General features: G+C 46.5%; 1 protein-coding gene across 1 annotated transcript in view; it reads left to right on the top strand.

Moving 5' to 3' along the window:
• Positions 1–27,270, top strand: part of PRSS57 (serine protease 57) — a 226,959-nt gene that overhangs the window by 128,348 nt on the left and 71,341 nt on the right. Inside the window, exons 3-4 of the mRNA XM_069767847.1 lie at positions 6,952–7,096; positions 7,194–7,454. Of these exons, the coding sequence (XP_069623948.1) occupies positions 6,952–7,096; positions 7,194–7,454 (406 nt within the window). The remainder of the gene's footprint in view (positions 1–6,951; positions 7,097–7,193; positions 7,455–27,270) is intronic.

Raw genomic sequence — 27,270 nt, 5'->3', positions numbered from 1 at the left:
TGTACACAGAAGGACGACAGAGGATTAAAAGTTAATCTTCTGTAGCACTTCACATCTTTTAACAGTCTGTATACTTCCCTCTCATACATGTTACAGGGCCAAACAACGATGTTACCACCTTTATCAGATGGTTTGATAACTATGTCCGTCCTAGAGGACAGCTCTTCAATGGCTTTTCTGTGTTCCAATGTACAATTATGGCCATTCACCATAGTTGATACCTTCTTCAAGTCTTCACTCACAAGTTTAACAAATAAATCAATGTTGGCACTCAATGTGAGAGGTGGAAACTTTTTGGACCTGGGGACCAAGCTTTTGGGGAACTTACTTGAGGAAGTGGATGACTGTTCTTGTAGAAGTTCATTTAAGGCGTCCAAGGCCTCAGTTTCTTCCTCCGTTTCAAAAATAATTTCAGTGACGTCATTTGGATTTTTATGATGAAGTTTCTTGAGTAGTAGCTTTCATGCGAACAAATGCAAATCTTTTACTGCTGAAAAAGGATCAAATATAGCAGTCGGTGAAAAATTGAGCCCAAGATTCAGAACTTCCATTTGTGGAACTGTAAGAATAACATCAGACAGATTGATTACCTTGTTGGAGGACAGAGTGTTGTTACCCATCTCAACCGGAGTCGTCCTTTTCCTGGGAGAGAACTGCGCAACATTTTTGCGTTTTTGTGTCCTTGTATTATACATCTTCCGAGTCCCTGAGCTTGTTGATTCATACGATGTAGAGGATGTCACAGATGTACTTCTGGCTCTGGTTCTTTGTGAAGGAAATTTCCATTTATATACCCTATTGTTCTCTTTGTCTGATAGATCTCTAGTGTATTGTTTAGTTTTTGTATCTTTAATCTGTTTCTCCCAGATCAAATGCAAATCTTCTAATTCCTTTTTAAATCCCTCAGCCTCCAGGGGTGTGATTAATTTATTGAGATCTCTCTGGAGGTCATCAATTTCTTTCTCAAGTAGAGGTAGAGATTTAGAATTAAAATCTACAATCAAAGTTAAAAATGAATTTGAAGAGATGTTACAGATATTCTCCCATGCTGATGCGAATCTCACATCATCTCTCCCATAGGATGGGAATAATTGCACCCGAAGGCCTCTAGGAATCAAATGTTTACTTAAATAATTTTCCAAGAAAATTTTATTCCACCAAATTTTTATCCTACGGTGGAAGCAGTTTTTAATTTTACTTTTAAGCTCACGTATATTGCTATGATTAGTAGTATTCTGTGTCGGTTCCCCTTTAAACATATTTTCTGCCTGTACCAGCCAATTACTAGTATTTTTCCAGAGTTTTATGCACTTGTTTGGTCTAGGTTAGACTACTTATTGTGTATGCATATGCACTTTATTGAGATAGATGGCCTATTTTGTGTCATCTATTTTTGCACTTTGGAGGGTCATATATTTTTCTAGTATCTTTTACATTATATGGATCTGGTCTCCTCATTCAATATATTCTTTGTAATTTGGTGTAGTACTGTTGGTTGTTTTCCTTTGTGTATTTTTTATTTTTATTTTTCAATAAAATTATACTTTTTTACTATTTTTGTTATCATTGTTCTATGTTCACATTGATATTGGTTCTACCTCTGTGCATACATAGCTTTAATGATTAACCCCCACAGTGATTATATATTTTATTCATTATTTTAATTATTTTTAATAATTAATAATTCTTTTATTAACACAATAAAGTTTCCATTTTATGTAGTGTTATGGTGATATCTTTATATTTAAAGAAAATATTATTGATTATTTGAATTGGTCTGGTGAATATTCTTTTGGGTTATATATCTTTAACTGTATTTCCCTTGCTTTCTCCCTGCGACAAGTTTATTCCAGTATTGATAAAGTGAATAATTGTTTAACCCTTGCTCTGGGCGTCAGTGTCATTGCATCCGTGTACCTGTGTTACAGAACCACAAGTGGTGAAACCCTCAAACTACTGAAGGGAGCCACAACAAAAGGTCTCGACATTCTACCCAACGCCACCTCTTTTTCCTTTTTTTCAGTAATCACCTTGGGAAATTGAAGTGTCGATTTTAAATTCTTAGTGGACAACCGAACCTTTGATTCAACAAAAGAAATATTGAAACCATCCCTAAAACCGTTCCATAACAAACTGGCTGCCACTGTATCTGAGTACTTATTTATAAAGTACTCCACTCATCCAGACACTCTGGCATCTCTCCTTTTTTCAGTATTTTCACCTCCCCTCTGTTTGCCACCCTTAAAACACTTTGCTGCCCCGTGAGTGCCCCCACGTGTTGAACATTCAAGTTTGAGTTTACATTTGTACAAATTTGCATGTCCCCTCATTAAATGAGAAACACAGCCCTCTCTGCATTGCCACTGAGTGTACTGCTTGTCCCAAACTCCCGATGTCCCCTGGAAATGACTGATTACCTTGATTTAACCTAATAGGGGCCGTCACCTTCAACCATAAAGCTATGTCTTTATGGTCTCAATGAATACTGGATCAGACCGCCTTCCACTCACGAAACTGTTTGACATATCTCATGCAAATTGCCTCTTCTGAGAAAAAGAGGACTTAAACTCTATAGCACCACCTGTTGGAAGTAGCGATCCTACAAGTCACAATCAACCCTTTAACGAGTCGTGCAATATGACTTAAGATAAAAGCCAAATCAATATCTCAATTCACAGACATGGTGTTTCGGGCTGTTGGCCCTCGTCAGTGCGACATATCTCAGTCATCCTTGACCGCCATAAACACTGTAAGCATCATCAATCACGTCTATATAACAAAACAGGCATGAACATCTGCAACCAACTGGAGAAGGTCCTAGGAATTACTCCTTGCTTTAAATGCACCCCCAACAGACCCGCAAAACACACAGACCCCCAAAACATAGCCAAATCCCTTAACCATATAAAATAAACCCCATATCTCTGCTAACCCCCCCCCCCCCCAGAAAACACATCTTGACCCCTAATTACAGGGGAAGATAACAATGGGTTAAAAGGAATAGATTGAGATACCTCATATATTGTCTGAGAGCTGTGATCCCAGCAGCTGAAAATTTGGAATCCTGCAGATGAAGTCCTTGACCCAATCCATCCCTAATCCTGTCTACTGCTGGTCCTGATGATCCTACATTCCCCTGACAGACAGACTGCTGACTGCGGCATGAGGACATGTCAGCTGTACGCCCAGGGACCACCTGAGCTGCTGATGCTGTTCATATCTCTTCAGGGTCAGCAAACCCCCTCGCACTAAGTGCGTTTGCAGCTCTGGTGTCTGAGCCAGCTGCCTGCGACAGGGGGATGTCATGGTAGCTGACCCGGTCCAAGGCCCTGGGACATCCATGTAAAAGGGGAAAGTCTTTAAAGGGATAGAGTTTATGTTCGTGACGCCACCTGTGGTATTCGGTCAGAATGACCGACGCTGCTTTAAGAGGTCCACTGGGGTGATGTTATGGCAGCTAGATGGTATACCTTCCCACAGGTGAAGTATGTCCCCAGGGCTCCCGGTGTGTAGATGGTGGTAAGGTGAGAGGCGCAGAGAAGAACGAGGACACAAGGTTGCAGTCTCTTTACCTTTACTGAAGACTTCAGCATCCACAGTCCAGGGCACCACATCACAGAGCAGGCAGAGTCCGGTCGGTTTGGAGGCAAGTCCAGCGTCCCCTTGTCCAGGTGGAAATCAGTAGCCTTCCCTTGCGCTGCAGTGGTGTAGTCCCTTACTGCCTATGGCTTCACATAAGGGTCTCACAGATGTTGTGTTCCATTCTCTCTGTCCCCCATATAGGATAGGACAAAACCCATATGACTGGTGACTTGAGCCTGTTTATAGGACCTCTTAGATAACCCGGCTCTGTAGGTGTCACCGTGCCTCCTGGGTTTAGGTGCGGACAGGTAACCTGCAATTAGCTGTTCTGCCAGTCTCTGAAATAAGGCGTAGAGGTCCTTAATCCTTCGGTGTCCGGCTACCGGGATTTTGCGCCTCAGAAGGAAACAGCTTGAACGGGGCTGGTCCCCTTCTAGTATCCTCTCCTTTTCTTCGACTTCCTTCACGCTCACTGCAATACAGTTCTGCCTTTCAATGTCTCTTTCTGGGAGCTGCAGCTCTGAGGGCATGCACAGCTCCTTTAACCTTTCATCCTCCTCAGACTCTGGTCTGGAACTGACTGAGCTGAGCTCAACCAGCAACTAACTAACTAACTTTCCCTACAGACTACTAGTTATATATATGGGGAGTGACCTAATAAATAGGAGCAGAAGCTCCCTCTGGTGGTCTGGAGTGTGAAATGTGTTGCATGTTTGTGATACCTGGATGCAGTTATCCTTCCTTGCCTCCAAACATAGCATCACTCTCCCCTGCGATGACCAGGACCCTGGGGCGCCGCACACACGCGCCGTTCCGGAAGAAGGGGAGGATGACTCCTCTCTCTGCTGCAGGCCCCACCAGATAGATGCATTCCTCCTTGCTTTTGAGTGCGGCGATGCTGTCCTGTGAACTGTGCTCTGCTCTGGAGGGTCCCCGGAGGGGCTCCTGACACAGCGCTAGACCCGGGAATTGACGACTGGAATAAGGCTCGTCAGAGGCTTTGTTCTCCACGGACTGCGTTGAAGGGACTCTGCTCGTCACCCCTTGCAACAGGCTGTGGACAGATGAATAAAGCCAGTCTGTCCCATGCATGCCTGCCACACTCCTGAGCTGCTGAAGCAATGCCTCAACAGCCTCCATAGTTAACCCCTTAAGGTATTTTCCTTTTTTTTGTGTTTTCATTTTTTGCTCCCCTTCTTCCCAGAGCCATAACTTTTTTATTTTTCCATCAATATGGCCACGTGAGGGCTTGCTTTTTGTGGAACGAGTTGTACTTTTGAACGACACCATTGGTTTTAACATATCGTGTACTGTAAAACGGGAAAAAAATTCCAAGTGTGATGAAATTGTAAGAAAGTACAATCCCACAGTTGTATTCACTAAATGCTAATTATGATTGCCATTATGATTCTCCAGGTAATTCCGCGATCATAGACACTAAACATGTCTAGGTTCTTTTTTAACTAAGTGGTGAAAAAACATTCCAAATTTTGTTTTAAAAAAATTGCACCATTTTCCGATACCCATAGTGTCTCCATTTTTCGTGATCTCGTGTTGGGTGAGGGCTTATTTTTTGTGTGCTGAGCTGATGTTTTTAATGATACTATTTTGGTGCAGATACGATGCAATGTTGCGGCGACCGATAAATGTAATTCTGGCATTTGACTTTTTTCTCTCGTTACGTCATTTAGCAATTGGATTAATTCCTTTTTTATATTGATAGATCGGGCGATTCTGAATGCGGCGATACCAAATACGTGTATGTTTGACTTTTTTTATTGTTTTATTTTGAATAGGGCGAAAGGGGGGTGATTTGCAATTTTATTCTTCTACTTTTTTAATATTTTTTAAAACTTTTTTTTACTTTTGGCATTCTTCAATAGTCTCCATGGGAGACTAGAAGCTGGCATAACTCGATCGGCTCTGCTATGTACAAGCAATGATCAGATTGCCTATATGTAGCAGAATTGCTGACTTGCTATGAGCACCCACCACCGGGCAGCACTCAAAGCAATCCGGCAGTGACAACCATAGAGGTCTGCTGGAGACCTCTGGTTGTCATGCTAACCTATCGGCGACCCGCAATCATGTGACACGGGTGCCGATGGGGGATTTCCAGCATGCTTAAGTGTGTGTTAAATGCCGTTGTCAGAAATTGACAGCGGCATTTTACTAGTTAATAGCCGAAGGTGAATCGCGATTCCACCCACGGCTGTTAGAGGCACATGTCAGCTGTAAAAAAAAAGCTGACATGTGCCAGAAAGATGTGGGTTCAGCGCCGGAGTCCACATCAAAGGGAAGGAGTCCGACATTGGCGTACAATTATGCTTGATGTCGGAAAGGGGATAAGGTACGTGCACAGCTTCTTAACACCATAAAGGGGTATCTAAAATGCCCCGACTAAAATGGCTGTCCCTTTTATATTGCTGCCCCATAACCCCACCTCTGTTCCCTCCTCCCCCAAGACCTGACCTCAGCTCCACCTACCATTCTGTTAACCCGCAAATCTCCAAATGTCCCTCTAGCTCAATATATTTCCATATCAACCCTGTCATGTTGAAAATAAACGGAGATGTGATCTGCCCCATAGATTAACACTTGTCCGAGTGCTATGTGATGTTTTCTTGCATGGCACTCGCCTGTATTCTACGGTATCTATTATATTCTAACCTGTCAGTGTGATTTTACTGTATGCGGCACATGAATTGCTGGCTTTTCAAATGCGAACGGTGTGTAAAAATTTGACAGCACTCACATGGTCCAAGTGCGGTGTGATTTTTTTTCTCATACTCAGTGACGTATATTGCGGGATGCGATATGATTTCCGATTACAATCGCATCATGCTGCGACTTTTTTCCAATCCGATCGTGATCCGAGCTGGAAAAAAAAACCCAGATGAACAAACAGTGATAGAATAGTATTGGTCCCAGTGCAATTTGATTTTTTATTGCATTCGTCTGATTTCATCGCAAGTGGAAATGAATCCTTAGGCTGCCGTCACACTAGCAGTATTTGGTTAGTATTTTACATCAGTATTTGTGCCAAAACCAGGAGTGGAACAATTAGAGGAAAAGTATAATAGAAACATATGCACCACTTCTGCATTTATCACCCACTCCTGGTTTTGGCTTACAGATACTGATGTAAAATACTGACCAAATACTGCTAGTGTGATGGCAGCCTTAGTCAGGAGTGCCAAAATGCAAGGCTGAATGTAGCGAAGGGTAACGATACAAATTCATTGTGATCTAACATGAAGCATGATGCATGGCAAGTCTGGGTCTTGCGGCCATCAAAGGACACTAAAATGGGGCCACATTATTTCGACCTGAATGAGTTGTAATTCTGTTTTTTTTTTTTTTTTGCAGACCCGTGGATATAGTACGTGTGGTACTTGGTGCTCATGATCTGCGTAATCCAGACAGATTTGTGCAGGTGCTGAACATCCAGGAATCTTTCACACATCCTGAATACAACCCCACAACGTTTCTGAATGATATTAATCTTCTAAAGGTGGGACCTCACTTTCTAAAACATGCTTTACTTACTTGTGCACTTTTATCTTTCTTGCCCCTGCAAAAAATCACATTTTTAAAAAAAATTTTTCCAGTTAAACAGATCTGCTAATATAACTCCCTCTGTGAGAAATATCTGCCTTCCTCTCAACAACTCGGATGTGAACCCTGGTTCTCCTTGCTCTGTGGCTGGCTGGGGTCAAGTAACAGATTTCGGAGCTTTGCCTAGAGCTCTGATGGAAACAGATGTAAATGTGATAAGTCGTACAGTTTGTAATCAGTTGTGGAATCAGAACTTCGTTGATAGCATGGTGTGTGCTGCTAGTCGTGGACCACAAAGGAAAGGCTTTTGCTCGGTAAGTAAAAGTACTTCCTTTACGTATATCACCCACAGTTTGTCAGTTTCCGGGCTCCTGCAGACAAGTGTATGAGAAATCAGCCAGAAAACTAGGACACTCTTTTTCTAATTTCAATGTGATTATGATCTGTGTGCCATCTGGGTGTCCATTGTTTTACATCCGTGTCACTGTGACGTCCGTGTTAGATCATTTTTCATGCATCTACACTAAAAAATATACGTGATCAAATATAGTTTTGTAGGTTCACAATAGAAATGTATCCGTAAAACTCAGATGCCACTTGGATGTTCCATGTAGGATACATGACATTGCTATTGGTCGATCCCTCGAAGGGATGACACCCCCTTCTATACCTTAACCTTCAGGTATTTGTCGCCAAAAACTCCCACCAAATAATGACAGACTCTGAACTTGGATTATAATTGGCCACAGTGGCCTTTATTATAAACATACAACAAGAATAAAATAACGTAGGGAGGAGTCCTTGAAGCTCCAAACTGGTGGTCAACCATAACAGAGAGTGGACAGAAACATACCATAGATTTACTCCCAGCCGTAACCACCCAGGCTCGGGAGCACCAAAATACCCCGAAGGGTTAACCATGTCCACTTTTAACCTGGGGATCCGGCCCACCGTTGCCAAGATCCCCCCCCCCCCCGAACCACCAGACCCGAAAACCAAGTTTACACCAACTGAAGGATCCGTACCCCGACGGATCCCCCAGGCCAATTTATCACCAACTCCAAGGACCCCTCCCACCGCCTCGAGCCACCATGACCCAAAACAACCACCCGAAAATGCAACAATACAAAAAACACGAAAAAACAGGGCGGGCGGGCGGGATCTTCCTGAGGCTTCAGAGCGGGAACTGGTAAGCCCCACCACACCCTTTCCTTATAAACCCCTGCCTCATGCATAACACCCCCCCTCCCATAATTAACCCCTTCCCCTCCTATCTCTCCCTCCCAAACCCCTGTCATGACGGCCTGCACGTACGCCGTCTGCGGGGGGGAGGGGACGGCTCGCTCCGGCCTGCTCTTGACATTGCTATTGGTCGATCCCTCGAAGGGATGACACCCCCTTCTATACCTTAACCTTCAGGTATTTGTCGCCAAAAACCCCCACCAAATAATGACAGACTCTGAACTTGGATTATAATTGGCCACAGTGGCCTTTATTATAAACATACAACAAGAATAAAATAACGTAGGGAGGAGTCCTTGAAGCTCCAAACTGGTGGTCAACCATAACAGAGAGTGGACAGAAACATACCATAGATTTACTCCCAGCCGTAACCACCCAGGCTCGGGAGCACCAAAATACCCCGAAGGGTTAACCATGTCCACTTTTAACCTGGGGATCCGGCCCACCGTTGCCAAGATCCCCCCCCCCCCGAACCACCAGACCCGAAAACCAAGTTTACACCAACTGAAGGATCCGTACCCCGACGGATCCCCCAGGCCAATTTATCACCAACTCCAAGGACCCCTCCCACCGCCACACTTCACCGCTATGGCCCTTTCGATACCATTTTGCAAACCCAGGGCCCATAAGTCTATGCCCACAGCGTTCAGGTGAACACCATCACACCGGAGAAAATCCTCCCCACCCTGTTCCAGTTCAAAATGACGGACAAACAAACCTCCATTCCTTACCACAAACTTAGCAACTGTCCGATTAACTTTAATCCTGGCTTTATTGACCTTGTCCGCAGATCTGGCATGCCTCCAACACCTCCTCGGGACAATATCCGACCAAACCACCAGCAAATCCCCAAAGGACACCCATAATCTGAGAAGGTCAGGCTTAATATCCCGGATCAGCTCCCGACAGGGGCGAATCCCCAAATCATTTCCTCCAACGTGCAGAACCAAAATGTCTGGAGGTCTGTCCAAACGAGCACTGTTATGCACTTCCTTCAAAACCCCATTCCAGCCCAATCCCCGAAAACCCAACCATCTGACCACGGCCACCTCTTTGGAGAACCCGAGCTGCCGACCGTCCCGCCGAACGTCCGCCCGTCTCGCGCCCCAATACACGTACGAGTGGCCGACGATCCAAATCAACAGGGGATTGGAACCTGAAAATATAGAATAACTTAAAATCCACAACTGTACCACAAATACAAAAACATCGTGAAAACCCCATCCTCCCCCCCATCCCAACTTAAGGTCTAACATAGCTCTTATAACGCCCTGACTCCCATCTCCCAATCCGTTGCACCACTTCCGCTGCTAAACCTCCCAGGGCCGCCTCAGTCGTGGCCCTAATACGGAAGGAGTGAGAGGCAAAACGAGAAGCATCCAGTTCCATCTCCCCCAGAGCCCTTCTAAGCACCGCCACAAACTGAAACTTGGACAGAAAGGACCCATTTTTGTGACACCACAAAGGTCCATCCTTAGATGGCTGAAAACAACTAAAAGCCTCCCAGCAACTAACGGGACACATGAGTGAACCCAAAACAGCGCCCAAAACCACACGTTTACCTCTACCCTCCTGGTCAGTCTTCGACCTACGCAACCAAAATTGTAAACCACTTTCGGTAAGCACCACGTCCCTAGCCAAAAGCCCCCCTTGCGCGTACGTGTTAGGCGACACGATCTCACTCACCCGCAGCGCACCAAAAAATGCCAGGGAAAATGCTAAGTGGAAAAGAGCCACCTCAAAGTCAGATGTGCAAATCTCACTGAGCTTCGCACCTACTCGTTCCAGCAGGCTAAAGGAAATCGGGCGCCTCAGATCGCCCTTTCCCGCCTTCCTTCTAAAATCCTTCACCACCTGCCTTACTACAAACAACTTCGTCAAATCCCGTAAACCTCTAAGCTGAAAACCAAAAGCCAAAGCCGACCGAACCCTCTCAACCTTTGACGCCAACCACCCGTCATCGGCACCGCGTCTCCACCACAACAACAGGGCCCCCACATAATCATCACCCATGTTACCCACCCCGCAAGACACCAACCAGGACTCCCAGTCATACCACACCGACCGGTATGCTGCCAACGTGCTGGGTGCCAGAGACGCCTGAATCAAAGGTCCTGCAGCCCGGATACCATGCTCCAGAGTTCCTGCGGGCAGTCCCGACCCGTCTCCTCCGCCTCCGGAGCCAAAGCACGGAAACGCTCCCACTGAAACCGAGACAAAGAGTCAGCAATGGAGTTCTCAACACCGGGCACATGAGTTGCCGAAACATACGCATTGATAGACATGCAGAACAACACCAACTGACGCAAAACCCGAATAACCGGGGGGGACGATGCCGTCAAACTGTTGATAACACAAACGACTGCCATGTTATCACAATTAAACCGTACCCTGCGATTGCGCAAATCATCCTTCCACAGATAAACCGCAACCAAAATAGGAAAAATTTCCAACAAAGTCACGTTTTTAACCAGCCCGGAACCAAACCAGTCGTCCGGCCACCTGGAGGCACACCACCGACCACCAAAAAAGGCACCAAAACCAATCCCACCCGACGCATCCGTGAACAAATCCAAGTCAGAATTGCCCACCACTTCCTCCATCAGAAGCGATCGGCCGTTGTACCGTGCCAAAAAACTATCCCACACCTCCAAATCGGCTTTGTGCTCGCTAGATAAGCGCACGAAATGATGGGGGGCCTTAACCCCTGCTGTAGCACCCGCGAGCCTCCGAGAAAACACCCTCCCCATTGGGATAATTCTGCACGCAAAGTTCAATTTGCCAAGAAGAGACTGAACTTCCCGCAAAGGCAACTTCTTTAAGCGATGCGCTCGAGCCACCTCGCTTTTCAGACCGACCACCTTCGCCTCGGGTAACCGAAATTCCCATGCGACCGTATCAATGACAATGCCCAGAAATGAAATACTGGGCCCTTCGGTTTTCCCTGGCGCCAGCGGAACACCGAACCGCTCTGAAACCCAAATCACTGTCTGTAAAGCTATTTCACAACAACCAGATTGAGCAGGCCCGATGCACAAAAAATCATCCAAATAATGGATGATGTAGTCCAAACCAGACACATCCCGAACGACCCACTCCAGAAACGAACTGAAGGCCTCAAAATATGCGCAAGACAAAGAACAGCCCATCGGCAAACATCTGTCAACATAAAACCCTTGGTCCCAATAACAACCCAACAGTCTAACGCTATCCGGATGGACAGGAAGTAACCGGAAAGCCGACTCAATATCTGTCTTAGCCAATAATGCGCCCCTGCCGCAGCTACGTACCAAACGTGTAGCCTCGTCAAAAGATGTATAAACCACGGAGCAAAGCTCCGGATCTATTCCGTCATTCACAGACCTCCCCTTAGGGTAAGACAAATGATGAATTAGCCTAAACTTGTTAGGCTCCTTCTTCGGAACCACACCCAACGGGGAAATAACCAAATCCTCAAGGGGTGGACCGGGGAAAGGGCCAGACATCCTACCCAACGCCACTTCCTTGCTCAACTTTTCCAACACCACAGCCGCATGCAACACTGCCGATTTCAAATTCCTTACAACTTGCGGGATACTAAAAGTAGGGGCAGGTATCCGAAAACCATGCCGAAAATCCAAAAACAACAGCTCCGCTTTTTGCCTATCTGGAAACCTATTTAGAAAGGGGGCCATCGCGTCCAACCTCACTGGCGTCACCCCCTTTTGAATTGCCGTCAGGCTTAGCCTTTTTCTTGAAGCACTTCGCTGCCCCATGGGAGGATCAGACTGACTACCCGATCCTGAACTGCCTTGCGCCACGGTCTGGCCGGAATTTCCGGCCCCCCCTTGAAAGGAATGACCAAACTTTGTAGGCGCCATCACTCTTAACCACAAACCAATGTCCTTCTGATCCCTTCCGCTGCCTAAACTGTTCATCGTACCGGAGCCAAGCCTGGCCCCCGTACGCACTGTACGCCTCGCATATCGAATCCATGTAACAGAAGAGCGCCGAACAATTTTCTGGTGCCTTCTCACCCACTACGCTCACCAGAATTGCAAACGCTTGCAACCAGTTCACAAAGGTCTGCGGAATAAGGCGCCACCTCCGTTTTTCCTCGTCCTCTTTCTTACTGTCCTCTTTTTTGCTCTTATCTAAATTGAACTTTTTTATAGGAAGAAGCGAAAAAATTTCCACGTACTCATCTTTCTAGATCTTCTCCCTTACTTCCTTTTTCAAATGGGCCCCAAGCGGCCCCTCAAAACAGACATAAACCTCACCCCGCGCTTTGTCTAAACGAATCCCGCCTTCCTTCTCCTTTTCAGTCTGCACCGACACCGGGACACTTGAACTGCTGGGTGCCAATACACCCTCCCCAGATGCCCCGAAACCCAAATCCGTAGATCCGACCCACGCAGCCAACGGGGACGACACCGACCTAACGCTGCCCAATCGCGCGAGCAACTCCCGGACGCTGGACAATAACTCACCTACCCCCTCGCTCCCTGAAACCGACCGAATCCCTACCTGCTCCCCCATAGCTCCTACCCCATTTGCCTGACTAACCCCCACCACCGGGGAAAACGATCATGCTGGTAACAAAACAGGCATGGAATCTTGCTCACCAAGCTGCAGGGGAACTGAAGTCCCCCCAGCCGCAGACGTCCTCCTCGTCCTGCTGTCCTCGGCTCCTGGTCCGCCCCGTGAAACCCCGCGAGGCTGCGTCTCACCGTGTGATGGCGAACGTGAGGATGCGGCCCCGTACCGGCCTGACGCTGGAGATCTAGATGCGGCCCGGTGGGACGGACTGCCCGGCACAGGCCCACCGTACATTCCAGGCCCTGGGGACGCCCGACCATGACTCCCTCTGGGTCCATCTGGTAATCCGGCTGACGCTCCTTGTGTGCTGGACGGGCCCGGCCGCACAGGGGAAGAAGCGGCGCTGCCGGCCGCTGCAGTACCGGCTCTCCCTCGCTGTCTCGGTGCAGAAGCAGGAGCAGGACGCCCAGCAGCAGCTGCACCACGGCGCCCTCCCGTGACGTCACTGGCAGTTGGAGCTCCAGCACGCGAAGGCCCTGCCCCCTGTGATGAGGAAGCAGGCCTCTCCACCGCCGCAGGCCCCGTCACAGCATTTGGATTCCTCCCGGACCGGGCCCTACTGGGGCGCTTACCGGCGGGCACTCTGTCCGGAGGGTCCCTGGAGGGGCTCCTTCGCCGACGCTGGGGCTGAATTGGATCGGGGGACAGCCGTTGTGGAGGCCGCACGCGCCGGGAGCGCCGCTCACCGCTGGCCGCCGCCTGTATGACTCCGCTGACACTAGCACTGCCGCTGCCCAGTATACCGGCCACCAGGGCCTCTAACCAGCCAGGAGGCTGGCTCTCCGCTGCCGCCCGCAGCTGCTGCAGCACACCGTCGATCCCGGACATGGCGCCGCTATCTTCCTGAGGCTTCAGAGCGGGAACTGGTAAGCCCCACCCCACCCTTTCCTTATAAACCCCTGCCTCATGCATAACACCCCCCCTCCCATAATTAACCCCTTCCCCTCCTATCTCTCCCTCCCAAACCCCTGTCATGATGGCCTGCACGTACACCGTCTGCGGGGGGGGGGGGGGGGGAGGGGACGGCTCGCTCCGGCCTGCTCTAATACTTTACTGTAGGGAAACAGGTCCTGATTCCAATGATGTGTCACTTAATGGACTTCTTGCTGCAGTTTTGATAGAATCACTTTTTTCTTTGCTGCAAATCTAGCAGTTTTCTGAATGCTGATCTCTGTTTAATAACACCACAGCACTGTTTGGTGGCTTTCCCTGTACAATGTACATTGGCAGAAAGCCGCTAATCAGTGGTGGAGGTGGTGATATACATAAGGCCAGCGTCACACTACTGTAGAATACGGGCAAGTGCTATGCGAGAAAACATCACATAGCACTTGGTCCAGTGTTAATCTATGCAGCAGCTCACATCACCGTTTATTTTCTCAGGCGTATTAAGCATGTGCATAAAATCGCAGTATGCTGAGATTGTCACCGAGACTCGCCAATGCAAGCTTTTGGGTGCAAGAAAAAAAATCGCACAGCACTCGGACTATGTGACTGCTGTCCAATTTTTTACGTACTGGTGTCCTTTGAAAAGCCAGCAATTCATGTGCCGCATACAGTAATCACACTGATGGGTTAGAACAAAATAAATAGATTAGATATATACTCATAAAATACATTGATTTGTAGGTGTCAGTGACATATATATATCAGTAAAATCACAGAGTGACAGGTTAGAATAGAACATAGAATACATGGATATATAGCTGTCAGTGACACTCAAATATGTATTTATATTAGATAGATAGAATAAAAGCTGGCAATTTATGTGCGGCGTACAGTAATATCACAACATGACAGGTTAGAATAGAATAGATATATACACATAGAATACATAGATATATAGATGTCAGATGGACAAAATAATGGAAACACCTGGAAACAGCAACAAAAGTTAGTTTAATATGGTGTAGGTCCACCTTTTGCGGCCATTACAGCCTCAATTCTCCGAGGTATGAATTCATACAAGGTGTGAATTGTTTCCAAAGGAATTTTAACCCTTTCTGCAGTTAAAACACCCTCCAGTTCTTTGAGTGACGATGGCTGCGGAAATCTACGTCTAACTTGAATATCTAAAATCGACCATAAATGCTCAATAATGTTGAGGTCTGGGGATTGTGGGGGCCAGATGAGATGCTCAACTTCATTAGAATGTTCCTCGCGCCATGCTTTAACGATTCTAGCTGTATGAATTGGTGCATTATCATCCTGAAAGATGGCGTTCCCCTCCGAGAACCACTGGATGCACTTGGTCGCAAAAATGCCTAAATAATCTTGGCTGTTAATTCTTCCATGAAGGGATATCATTGGCCCAGTGGATCTCCACGAAATAGCACCCCAGATCATCACAGAACCTCCGCCATGTTTTACGGTTGGGAGAAGGCAGTCTGGATGGAATGCTTCTTTCGGCTGTCGCCAAACGTACACTCGGCCGGAGGTCGGAAATAGGATAAACGATGATTCGTCTGAGAATATCACATGTTTCCACTGCTCGAGGGACCAATTCTAGAGGTTTCTACACCACTCTAAATGCTTGGGAAACATGTGTCATTGAGAGCAGCGGTTTTCTAATTGCAGCTCTTCCATGGAATCCAGATTTGTGCAGCTCCCGACTAACAGTTTTCATGGAAACTGGGTTCTGTAGGTGTTCATTGAACTCAGCATTGATTTTCGGAACCGTGGACTTGCGATCCTCTCTCACAATTCGCTTTAGAGTCCGACGGTCTATCTCAGTCAACTTTGACTTTTGGCCGGACCTGTGCTATGCTGCGGACGTTTTTCCTTCTCTTTCAAACGCAGTCATTACTTTGGAGACAGTACCTCTTGACATGCCAAGCAATCGGGCACTTTCTGTTACTCTAGCACCTGCCATACGAGCACCAACAATTTGGCCTCTTTGAAAATTCGAGAGGTCTGCCATTGGTATCAGGTTCTCATCAATGTTCTTACAATTATGCAAAACAAACAGTTAATTTACATATACATATCACATAACACAAATAATCAACTACAAAACATTACCATATGTCACGGTTTGCATGTTTACAACATGTTTGAAGATTATGATGCCAAAACGTTAGGTGTTTCCATTATTTTGTCCAGCCCCTGTATATACTGCATGTATATATATTACATAGATAGAATAAAAGCCGGCAATTCATGTGCCGTGTACAGTAAAATAACACTGACAGGTTGGAATAGAATAGATCAAATAGATATATACACATAGAATACATAGATAAATAGATGTCAGTGACACATATATATGTATTTATATTGCATATGGATCACCCCCAGACACAGGGCCACAAGTTCTCGGTACCGGGCCTCTCTGGTTCGGCTCTGAGACTGTCACGGTGGCTAGACCCGGTCCGCGACCCTGCTAAGGGTCGTCCAATAAAGGTGGTACAGTCTATCAGGGATTCGTGACTCCACCTGTGGTGTTCGGTCAGGGTGACCGACGCTGCTGTGGGGTCCGCTGGGGTGATGGAATGGCAGCTGGATGGTATACCTTCCCACAGGTGAAGTATGTCCCCAGGGCTTCCCAGTAAGGTAGATGGTGATGGTGTGAGGTGCAGTCAATAACGACGACACAAGGTTGCAGTCTCTTTACCTCTTTACTGAAGACTTCAGGATCCGCAATCCAGAGCACAGTTAACAGGGCTTTCTGAGACCGGCCGGTCCGATGGGCACATCCAGAGTTCACTTTGCAGGTGGAAATCAGTGCCTACCACTAGCGCCTGTGTGTTGTAGTGCTACCCTGCTGAGCATTCGGAATAGTCCTCACAACTGCTGTTCTCGTTCGTTCGTACTTTCTAGTTCTCTTTATTTCTCTCTCGTTAGTTCCAGATGTTACTAGTTTCTCGTCCCCCAGGTATGTTATGGCTAGGACGCACCCGTATGACGGGAAGGCTCGGCGCTCTTCCGGGACCCTAGAGACGCCCCTCTCCATGCGTTGCCCCCTATGTCTTCGTAGGAAATTTAAGGTAGACAGCCAACCTATAAATAACTGTCCTGCGGAGTTTGAAGTAAGGCCTAGAGTCAGTTACTCCCGCGGTGTTCCGGCCACCGGCTACACGCCTCAGTAGGATGTTGCCTCGGTCTTACGGCATGACTCCTACTGGCTCTCCTTTGTGCTTGATCTCGTTTCTCACTGTTTCACAATGTCCTTCCCTTCGTGTCTCTTTCTTAGGATACCGCTGCGGGGTGTGCAGGCACGGTTCCGTAACGTTCTGCTCTGTTCGCTAGGCACCTGCCAGGTTCCCACGCCTGACAGGGACCCCCCTGTGTCTTCTCCCTGCAACACCCCCTGCCACGGGATGTTGCTTCTGACTAACTTCCTATCCAACCACTAGTTTTACCAGTGTGAGGAGTGGCCCAATAAATAAAGCCTTTTTCTCCCCCTAGTGGCTGGAGTGTGAAGTGTAATATGTGCTGGTGATACCTGGTCAGTAGAATTCCTTCAGTGCCATCAGATGTACCATCACTCCACTTAGCGGCAGAGTGTCATACTGCAACGACCAGATCTCTGGGGCGCTGCACATAGATAGAAGAAAAGCCAGTGTAAAATCACTTCAGGAGCTGACAGGATAGAAGAGAAGGGTTACATACAGTAAATACAAATAGAATAAGTAGCTGTATAGATGTCTGTGACAAATACAATTAGTGCAGTGTGTGCAAATTACTGGACATGTATTTAATTAATAAAAGATTAATTTTTGGAAAAATGTAGTGGGCTCCTGTGCAATTTTCATAACCAGCAGAAGGAAAGCTGACAGCTGGAGGCAGATGTTTATAGCCTGGGAAGGGGGTAATACCCATGGAGCTTCTCAGGCTACTAATCTCAGCTCACAACTGTACAATTAACCTCTACGGGCTATGAAAATGGGGGACCCTATAAAAATGATTTGGGGTTCCCCTATAATTAATAACCAGCAAAGGCTATGCAGACAGCTGCAGGATCATATTAATAGCCTAGGCAGAGGCCATGGATACTGGCCCCACCCCAGGCTGAAAACATCATCTCTCAGACACACCAGAAAAGGCGCATCTCTAAGATGCACCAAGCCTCACTATTCCCATTTATCCTGTAGCAGTGGCAAGTGGTGTGATAGTTGGGGGGTTGATGTCACCTTTGTATTGTCAGGTGACATCAAGCCCTGAGGTTAGTAATGGAGAGGTGTCAATAAGACGCACTCTTTACTAACCCCATAGTCACATTGTAAGAAAACACAGACACCCAGATAAAAAGTTGTTTAATTGATAGAATGACACAGACTCCTTTAATAGTCATAATTAAACCATACTTGCGACCTCGCCCATTCCCTCGATGCCCTCGTCATCTGCAAAAGAGTTAAAAAAACCAACAATATTCCTCACCTTTCTGCAGAGATGCTGCTAATCCGTTTGTCCCATGATGGGTCCATCTCTGCTACATCTATATGGCAAGCTGCATAGTTGCGTGATGTGACCAAGCAGCTTGTCATCCAGCTGACACATTGAGCACTGTGTGCTGAGTGTCTCTCTGTGAACTCTTATTACCTATCTGACAGCACTTTGCAGGTGTTTTTTGTTAATCATTCTAATTTACTGAGATAATGACTTTTGGGTTTTCATTGGCTACAAGCCATAATTATCAACATGAACAGAAAAAAACACTTGGGATAGATCACTGTGCAGAGTGTCTCTCTGTGAACTCTTATAACCTACTAGCTGAAGAGCCCGGCGTTGCTTGGGCATAGTAAATATCTGTGGTTAGTTATAGCACCTCACTTCTCTTATTTTCCCATCACGCCTCTCATTTTCCCCCTCACATCTCTCATTTTCTCCCTTACACCTCTCATTTTCCCCCTCACTTCTCTTATTTTCCCCCTCACTTCTCTCATTCCTACCTTACTCCTCTCATTCCCCCCTAACACTTGTCATTTCGACCTCACATCTGTCATTTTCCGATCACTCCACTATTTTCCCTCACTCCTATCATTTTGCACTCACACCTTTTCATTTTCACCTCACACCTCTCATTTTCCCCTTAGTATATACATGTTTGTCATCTCCCTTATATATAGTATACACCTGTATGTCCTCTGCTGTATATAGTAGATACCTGTATGTCATCTCCCCTGTAAATAGTATATACCTGCTGTATGTCATCTCCTCCTGTATATTGTATATACCTATGTGTCATCTCTTCCTGTATATAGTATATACCTGTATGTAATCCCCTGTATATAGTATATACCTGTATGTCATCTCCCCTGTATATAGTATACACTTGCTGTATGTCATCTCCTCCTCTATATACCTATGTGTCATCTCCTCTTTTATATAGTATTTACCTGTATGTCATCTCCTCCTGTATATAGTGTATATACGTGTGTCATCTCCTCCTGTATATAGTATATACCTGTAAGTCATCTCTTCCTGTATATAGTATATACCTGTGTGTCATCTGCTCCTGTATATAGTATATACCTGTGTGTCATCTCCTCCTGTATATAGTATATACCTGTGTGTCATCTGCTCCTGTATATAGTATATATCTGTGTGTCATCTCCTCCTGTATATACAGTCATGGCCAAAAGTATTGACACCCCTGCAATTCTGTCAGATAATACTCATTTTCTTCCTGAAAATGATTGCAAACACAAATTATTTGGTATTATTATCTTCATTTACTTTGTCTTAAATGAAAAAACACAAAAGAGAATGAAGCAAAAAGCAAAACATTGATCATTTCACACAAAACTCCAAAAATGGGCAAGACAAAAGTATTGGCACCCTCAGCCTGATACTTGGTTGCACAGCCTTTAGCCAAAATAACTGCGACCAATTGCTTTCGGTAACCATCAATGAGTTTCTTACAATGCTCTGCTGGAATTTTAGACCATTTTTCTTTGGCAAAGTGCTACAGGTCCCTGATATTTGAAGGGTGCCTTCTCCAAACTGCCATTTTTAGATCTCTCCACAGGTGTTCTATGGGATTCAGGTCTGGACTCATTGCTGGCCACCTTAGAAGTCTCTAGTGCTTTCTCTCAAACCATTTTCTAGTGCTTTTTGAAGTGTGTTTTGGGTCATTGTCCTGCTAGAAGACCCATGACCTCTGAGGGAGACCCAGCTTTTTCACACTGGGCCCTACATTATGCTGCAAAATTTGTTGGTAGTCTTCAGACTTCATAATGCCATGCACACTGTCAAGCAGTACAGTGCCAGAAGCAGCAAAGCAACCCCAAAACATCAGGAAACCTCCACCATGTTTGACTGTAGGGACCGTGTTCTTTTCATTGAATGCCTCTTTTTTTTCTCCTGTAAACTCTATGTTGATGCCTTTGCCCAAAAAGCTCTACTTTTGTCTCATCTGACCAGAGAACATTCTTCCAAAACGTTTTAGGCTTTTTCAGGTAAGTCTTGGCAAACTCCAGCCTGGCTTTTTTATGTCTCGGGGTAAGAAGTGGGGTCTTCCTGGGTCTTCTACCATACAGTCCCTTTTCATTCAGACGCCGATGGATAGTACGGGTTGACACTGTTGTACCCTCGGACTGCAGGGCAGCTTGAACTTGTTTGGATGTTAGTCGAGGTTCTTTATCCAACATCCGCACAATCTTGCATTGAAATCTCTTGTCAATTTTTCTTTTCCGTCCACATCTAGGGAGGTTAGCCACAGTGCCATGGGCTTTAACCCCTTAATGACCGCCAATACGTCTTTTAACTGACCTGAGATATAAGAGAATAGCCTCCCCATACAGGTGACAATCTGGATACTGTCGGCTGTACACTATAGCTGACAACTTGCTGCATTAGCCACGATCAGTGTTTGCACCGTCCATATCTGTTTAACCCCTTAGATGCTGCTGTCAATAGTGACTACATCATTATAAATGGTTAACAGAGTGTGGGGGCTTCCTCTTTATCCCAAATGGTGCCCTCAGATCATGATTGCGTGGTCCTGATGTTTGCGATGGCAATTCACGACCAAATAGCGGCCTTAGAGTCTGCTGGCTGTTGTAACCTGTTCAGAAGTTTGCGGCATTTATGTGGTAAACATACACTTTTTCATTTCTGTCATGCCACTTTGCATTATTTCCTGAAAAGCACCTGAAGGGTTAATAAACTAGCTGACTGCAGTTTTCAATATGTCAGGGAGTGCTGTTTTTAAAATAGTATCACGTTTGGGGGTTTCACAATATATGAGACCCCTAAAGGCACTTCAAACCTGGATAGTCCCCTAAAAAAATAAATGTTGTAAATTTCATTGAAAAAATGAAAAATTGCTGCTAAATTTTTAAACCTCCTAAAATGCTAACAAATTGAAATAATGTTTTACAAATGGTGTTGATATAAAGCCGACATGTAAGAAATATTATTTATTAATGGTTTGCTGTGGTATGACCATCTGGATTAAAGGGATAATCATTCAAATTTTGAAAATTGCTAATTTTTTAACATTTTTCTAAAATTTTTGATATTTTTATAAATAAACACAAAACATATTGAACTAAATTTAACATTATCATAAAGTATAATGTGTCACGAAAAAACAATCTCAAAATCACTGGGATTTGTTGAAGTGTTGCAGAGTTATTACCACATAAAGTAACACTGGTCAGATTTCAAAAATTTGGCTCCGTCACTTCTTGATGACACTGCGCACGGTAGACACAGGAACATTCAGGTCTTTAGAGATGGACTTGTAGCCTTGAGATTGCTCATGCTTCCTCACAATTTGGTTTCTCAAGTCCTCAGACAGTTCTTTGGTCTTCTTTCTTTTCTCCATGCTCAATGTGGTACACACAAGGACACAGGACAGCGGTTGAGTCAACTTTAAACCATGTCAACTGGCTGCAAGTGTGATTTAGTTATTGCCAACACCTGTTAGGTGCCACAGGTAAGTTACAGGTGCTGTTAATTACACAAATTAGAGAAGCATCACATGATTTTTCGAACGGTGCCAATACGTTTGTCCATCCCCTTTTTTATGTTTGATGTGGAATTATATCCAATTTGGCTTTAGGACAATTTCTTTTTGTGTTTTTTTTCATTTAAGACAAATTAAATGAAGATAATAATACCAAATAATTTGTGTTTGCAATCATTTTCAGGAAGAAAATGAGTATTATCTGACAGAATTGCAGGGGTGTCAATACTTTTGGCCATGACTGTAGTATATACGTGTGTCATCTCCCCTGTATATAAGATATACCTGTGTGTCATCTCCTCCTATATATAGTATATACCTGTGTGTCATCTCCTCCTATATATAGTATATATCTATGTGTCATCTCCCTGTATATAGTATGTACCTGTATGTCATCTCCTCCTGTATATAGTATATATCTGTGTGTCATCTCCTCCTGTATATAGTATATACGTGTGTCATCTCCCCTGTATATAGTATATACCTGTGTCATCTCCCCAGTATATAGTATATACCTGTTTGTCATCTTCCCTGTATATATTATGTACCTGTATGTCATCTCCCCTGTATATAGTACATACCAATGTGTCATCTCCTCCTGTATATAGTATATACGTGTGTCTTCTCCCCTGTATATAGTATATATGTGTGTGTCATCTCCTCCTACATACATACATATTAATCCAATTGACCTAAGCCAAACATAGCTTGGTCACATTCCGTGAAAATACCTCACAACTCAATACCATAAAGGACTATGGCACAAGGAATATAAAATCCAACAAATTTTATTAATCAACAAATTACATATATCATTAATACCTAGGTACCTCAAACAACAAACTAGAGGCCACTAGGAATAGGACACAGTTCACATCAAATGCTATGCTGTGCACAACAGGCGAAAATACAGTGTGATACCTCAAAAATATAATCCTCCCAATACCGCATCTAATTCAAGCCACTGGCGCAAGCCTAAATGACAGAAAAGCTAAAGGGATACTACTATGAGCTTAACTCACTATCTGGATTATGCCATGGCACCCATAAGGTATGCGTGTAAAAGTGTATTACCTGTGGCGTGCCCACATCCTAGTATGCAACCCACCCCGACGCGCGTTTCACCAGTTCTTCTTCCGGGGGCGTGTGCCATTAGGGAGGTAGGTGGACCTTATAAATTGTTAGGGCTAGCGGAACGCACCAAATAATAAGACAGATAGTGTATGGTACGTTCGCAGCCCGGGGTCCACCGTGCAGAGATGGAACCTGCTGCCAAGTAATGACGGACTATATGGCAGTACTCATAAGTATACACACGTGGGTTAAACTTCACCCAGCGTGAAGGAAGCGATCCTGTTGCGTCACAGGATCGCGGTACCGCACATAGAGGGCGAGCAAGTAGTCAGCGAACTCAACCCTAACTAGGATTGAAGTCCGATTAGACCCTTGCTGGCACAACACCACAACTGGGTGGGTAAGGAAGCTGAATAACAATATTAGGGCACAAAAGTGCATGCGGTGCCGCACTGACGAACGCCACTAACCACCCAGTTTTGGGTAAGGAAAGCACAGAGGAAGTGCATGGCGCCGTACTGGCGGTCACAGCAACTGGACGCTGTAACGTGTGATTAGTGCTGTAGGATAAGTCGGGCGCTAGATAGCAACCATACACCTTCCGCGAACAGACATTCAATAGGGAAGGGGTATGCAAGGACGACTTGCACTCACAACAAACACACGTAAGCAAATGTACACTAGCGCATGGCCGTGCGGTCATGCGCAGTTTATATAGTTGCAGCACAGGAAGTGGCCACAGAAACTTTGCCCTTCCAAGACCTGCCAAGAGGACCAATGGAATGTGCTGCAGAGCCTGAGCACATGACCCTCGATCTCCAACGGGAGATCTTGCCCTGGGCATGCTCAGTGTGTGCAGACAAGGACTTAGTCCCAGAGAAGTCCGCTCGCCGCTGACCAGCACTGGCTTTAATGGCAGAAGCTGAAGAAGCAGCAGTAACTCTCTGTACAGAGTGAGGCTGAGCAAGACGCTGGGACCGACGTCCCTGCTGAGCAGACTCCACTGCGGCTGGAAAAGAATGGGAGACCGCAGCGGAGATGGCTCGAGATTCCCCCTGTGCAGAAGCGGGAACTCGAGACCTAACATTGGCCCCCCTCCTTGGGCCTTGCTACGCTCGAAGGCAGCAATGAGCTGTGGGGCCCGAATGTTTTCAGCAGGCTCCCATGACCTGTCCTCTGGGCCATAACCCTTCCAATCCACCAGATAGAACTTTTTGCCGCGTACCACCTTGCACCCCAAAATAGCGTTCACCTCGCAATCGTCCGTAGACGAACCCGATGTCCCGGCAGATGACTCGGAAAACCGGGACATGTATACGGGTTTCAAGAGGGACACATGAAAGGTGTCGGTGATACCCAAGCGTGGAGGAAGAGCCAAACGGTAGACCACAGTATTAAGCCGTTCGAGAACCTTGAAGGGACCCAAGTAGCGAGGAGCAAACTTAGTGGACTCAACTCGCAGCCTGATGTTACGGGCGGAGAGCCACACCAAGTCGCCAGGAGCAAAGGTCAGAGCGGGGCGCCGATGAAGGAGGACCTCATTCTCTCCTTGGAGGCCCGAATGGCATCCTGCGTGCGGTCCCAAATGTACCGTGCCTCCACAGCCCAGTCTGCCACCCTGGAGTCAGCAGAAGACACAGGCATGGGCACAGGAACACGCGGATGCTGGCCGTAATTTAGGAGGAATGGAGTCTGACCGGTGGAGTCGGCTACGGCATTGTTAAGTGCAAACTCTGCCCACGGTAGCAAGGATGCCCAGTCATCCTGCCTGGCAGAAACAAAATGTCGTAAATATGTGACCAAGGTCTGGTTGGCCCTCTCTACCAACCCATTCGTCTCGGGATGATATGCCGAAGAGAGATTCAACTCAATACTGAGCAGACGACAAAGCTCTCTCCAGAATCGAGACGCAAACTGGGGACCCCGGTCACTAACAATTTTGTCTGGCATACCGTGTAGGCGAAAGATATGCTTGACGAACAGGACAGCCAACGCCCGTGCAGAAGGTAGCCGTGGAAGAGGCACCAAGTGCACCATTTTGGAAAAATGGTCGGTGATCACCCAGATAATGGTGCAGTTACGAGACTTGGGTAAGCCCACCACAAAGTCCATCCCAACCATCTCCCAGGGCCTGTCCGCAACCGGCAGAGGATAAAGCAAACCAGCTGGCCGTTGCCGAGGAGTCTTGTTCTTGGTGCAAGAGACACACGCCCGAACATACTCTGCGACATCACGAGCCATATGCGGCCACCAGTATGTCCTCGCCAGTAACTCAGATGTCCTTTTGGTACCAAAATGTCCACCCACCCTGGACGAGTGTGCCCAAGAGAGAACCTCCAGTCGCAAACTGGATGGAACAAAAGTCTTGCCCGGGGGCACAGACTCTAGCGAAACCGGGGCCACAGTTCTCAAGCTCTCGGTGGGGACAATAAGCCGAGGCTCCTCCTCCTAATCCACAGATGACACAACGGAGCGAGAGAGAGCGTCGGCCCGAATGTTCTTCTCCCCAGAAAGAAAATGGAGGGTGAAATGAAACCGGGAGAAGAATAAGGACCATCTGGCCTGGCGAGAATTCAACCGCTGGGCTGTCTGCAGGTACACCAAATTTTTATGGTCTGTGAAGACTTGGAAGGGAAAACGTGCTCCCTCCAAGAGATGTCTCCACTCCGAGAAAGCCAACTTCATGGCTAGCAACTCCCTGTCCCCGATGGAATAATTCCTCTCTGCTGGTGAGAAGGTCTTGGAGAAAAAGAAGCAAGGATGCTTCCGACCTTGAGCATCCTTTTGGAAGAGGACTGCTCCAGCACCAACAGAAGAGGCATCCACCTCCATGATAAATGGCTTATCAACATCGGGGCGATGAAGAATGGGAGCGCTAGCGAAGTGTGACTTTATAGAGTTAAAGGCCTTGGAGACCTCCTCAGACCACAATTTGGGATTCGCCCCCTTCTTGGTGAGGGCAACCAAGGGAGCTACCAAAGTTGAGAAGTGCGGAATGAACTGGCGATAATAATTAATGAACCCCATAAAGCGCTGCACCGCTTTAAGAGAATGGGGTTCCTGCCAGTCCATCACAGCCTGTAGTTTGGCAGGATCCATAGCCAATCCCTGGGCAGAGATGATGTAGCCTAGGAAAGGTAAGGACTCCTGCTCAAACATACACTTCTCCAACTTGGCATAGAGGGAGTTTGCCCGTAGGAGGTCGAAGACTTTGCAAACATCTCTCCGGTGGGAGTCAATATCTGGAGAGTAGATGAGAATATCATCCAGATAGACTACGACCGAGGTGGAAAGCATATCCCGGAAGATATCGTTCACAAAGTCTTGGAAAACGGCTGGGGCATTACAGAGCCCGAAGGGCATTACCAGATATTCATAGTGCCCATCCCTGGTGTTAAAAGCCGTCTTCCATTCGTCCCCCTCACGGATGCGAATCAGGTTGTAAGCACCCCGCAGATCTAGTTTAGTAAATACCCTTGCTCCCCGAAGCCTATCGAAGAGCTCAGATATCAAGGGCAAAGGATACTTATTTTTAACGGTGATGGCGTTAAGACCCCTGTAGTCTATGCATGGACGTAGTTCCCCATTCTTCTTCTGCACGAAGAAGAACCCTGCCCCAGCAGGTGACACTGACTTCCTAATGAATCCTCTTGCCAGATTTTCCTGGATGTACTGTGACATGGCCTCCGTCTCCGGGAGAGATAGCGGATAGACTCGACCCCGGTGAGGTTCAGCACCAGGCAAGAGATCAATAGGACAGTCATAGGGGCGATGGGGCGGAAGGATCAACGCCGCCTTTTTGGAGAACACGTCTGCATAAGACCAATACTGCTTGGGGAGAGAGGAAAGATCTGCGGGTACCTCTGTAGTAGCAACCTGAACGCACTCCCTCTGACACCTACCCCCACAAGATTCGCCCCATCCCAGGATTCTGCCAGAGGACCACTCGATATGAGGAGAGTGGTACCGTAGCCAAGGTATTCCCAACAGGACCTCATCAATTCCCTCAGGAATGACGAGCAGAGATATAATCTCCTGATGAGATGGCGACATGGACAGAGTAAAAGGGATGGTCTGGTGTGTTATCTGTGAGGGCAGTGTCGACCCATTCACCACTCGTACCGTTACTGGTAGAGCTAGCATAACCAGGGGTATTGCGTGACGTTGGGCGAAGGCAGAAGACATAAAATTGCCCTCCGCCCCAGAATCCACGCAGAGCTCTACCGAGTGGGAGAATGAGCCTATAGTAATTGTCCCCTTAAAGGACAATTTAGAGGCAAACGTCGCCGTGTCTAGTGTACCTCCACCTACTACCACTAGAC

Source organism: Ranitomeya imitator, chromosome 1 (genome assembly GCF_032444005.1).
Source record: "Ranitomeya imitator isolate aRanImi1 chromosome 1, aRanImi1.pri, whole genome shotgun sequence".
In the NCBI taxonomy this organism is placed as follows: Eukaryota; Metazoa; Chordata; class Amphibia; order Anura; family Dendrobatidae; genus Ranitomeya; species Ranitomeya imitator.
The sequence above is the reverse complement of the archived record's forward strand: the minus strand, read 5'-3'. Positions and strand labels throughout refer to the sequence as shown.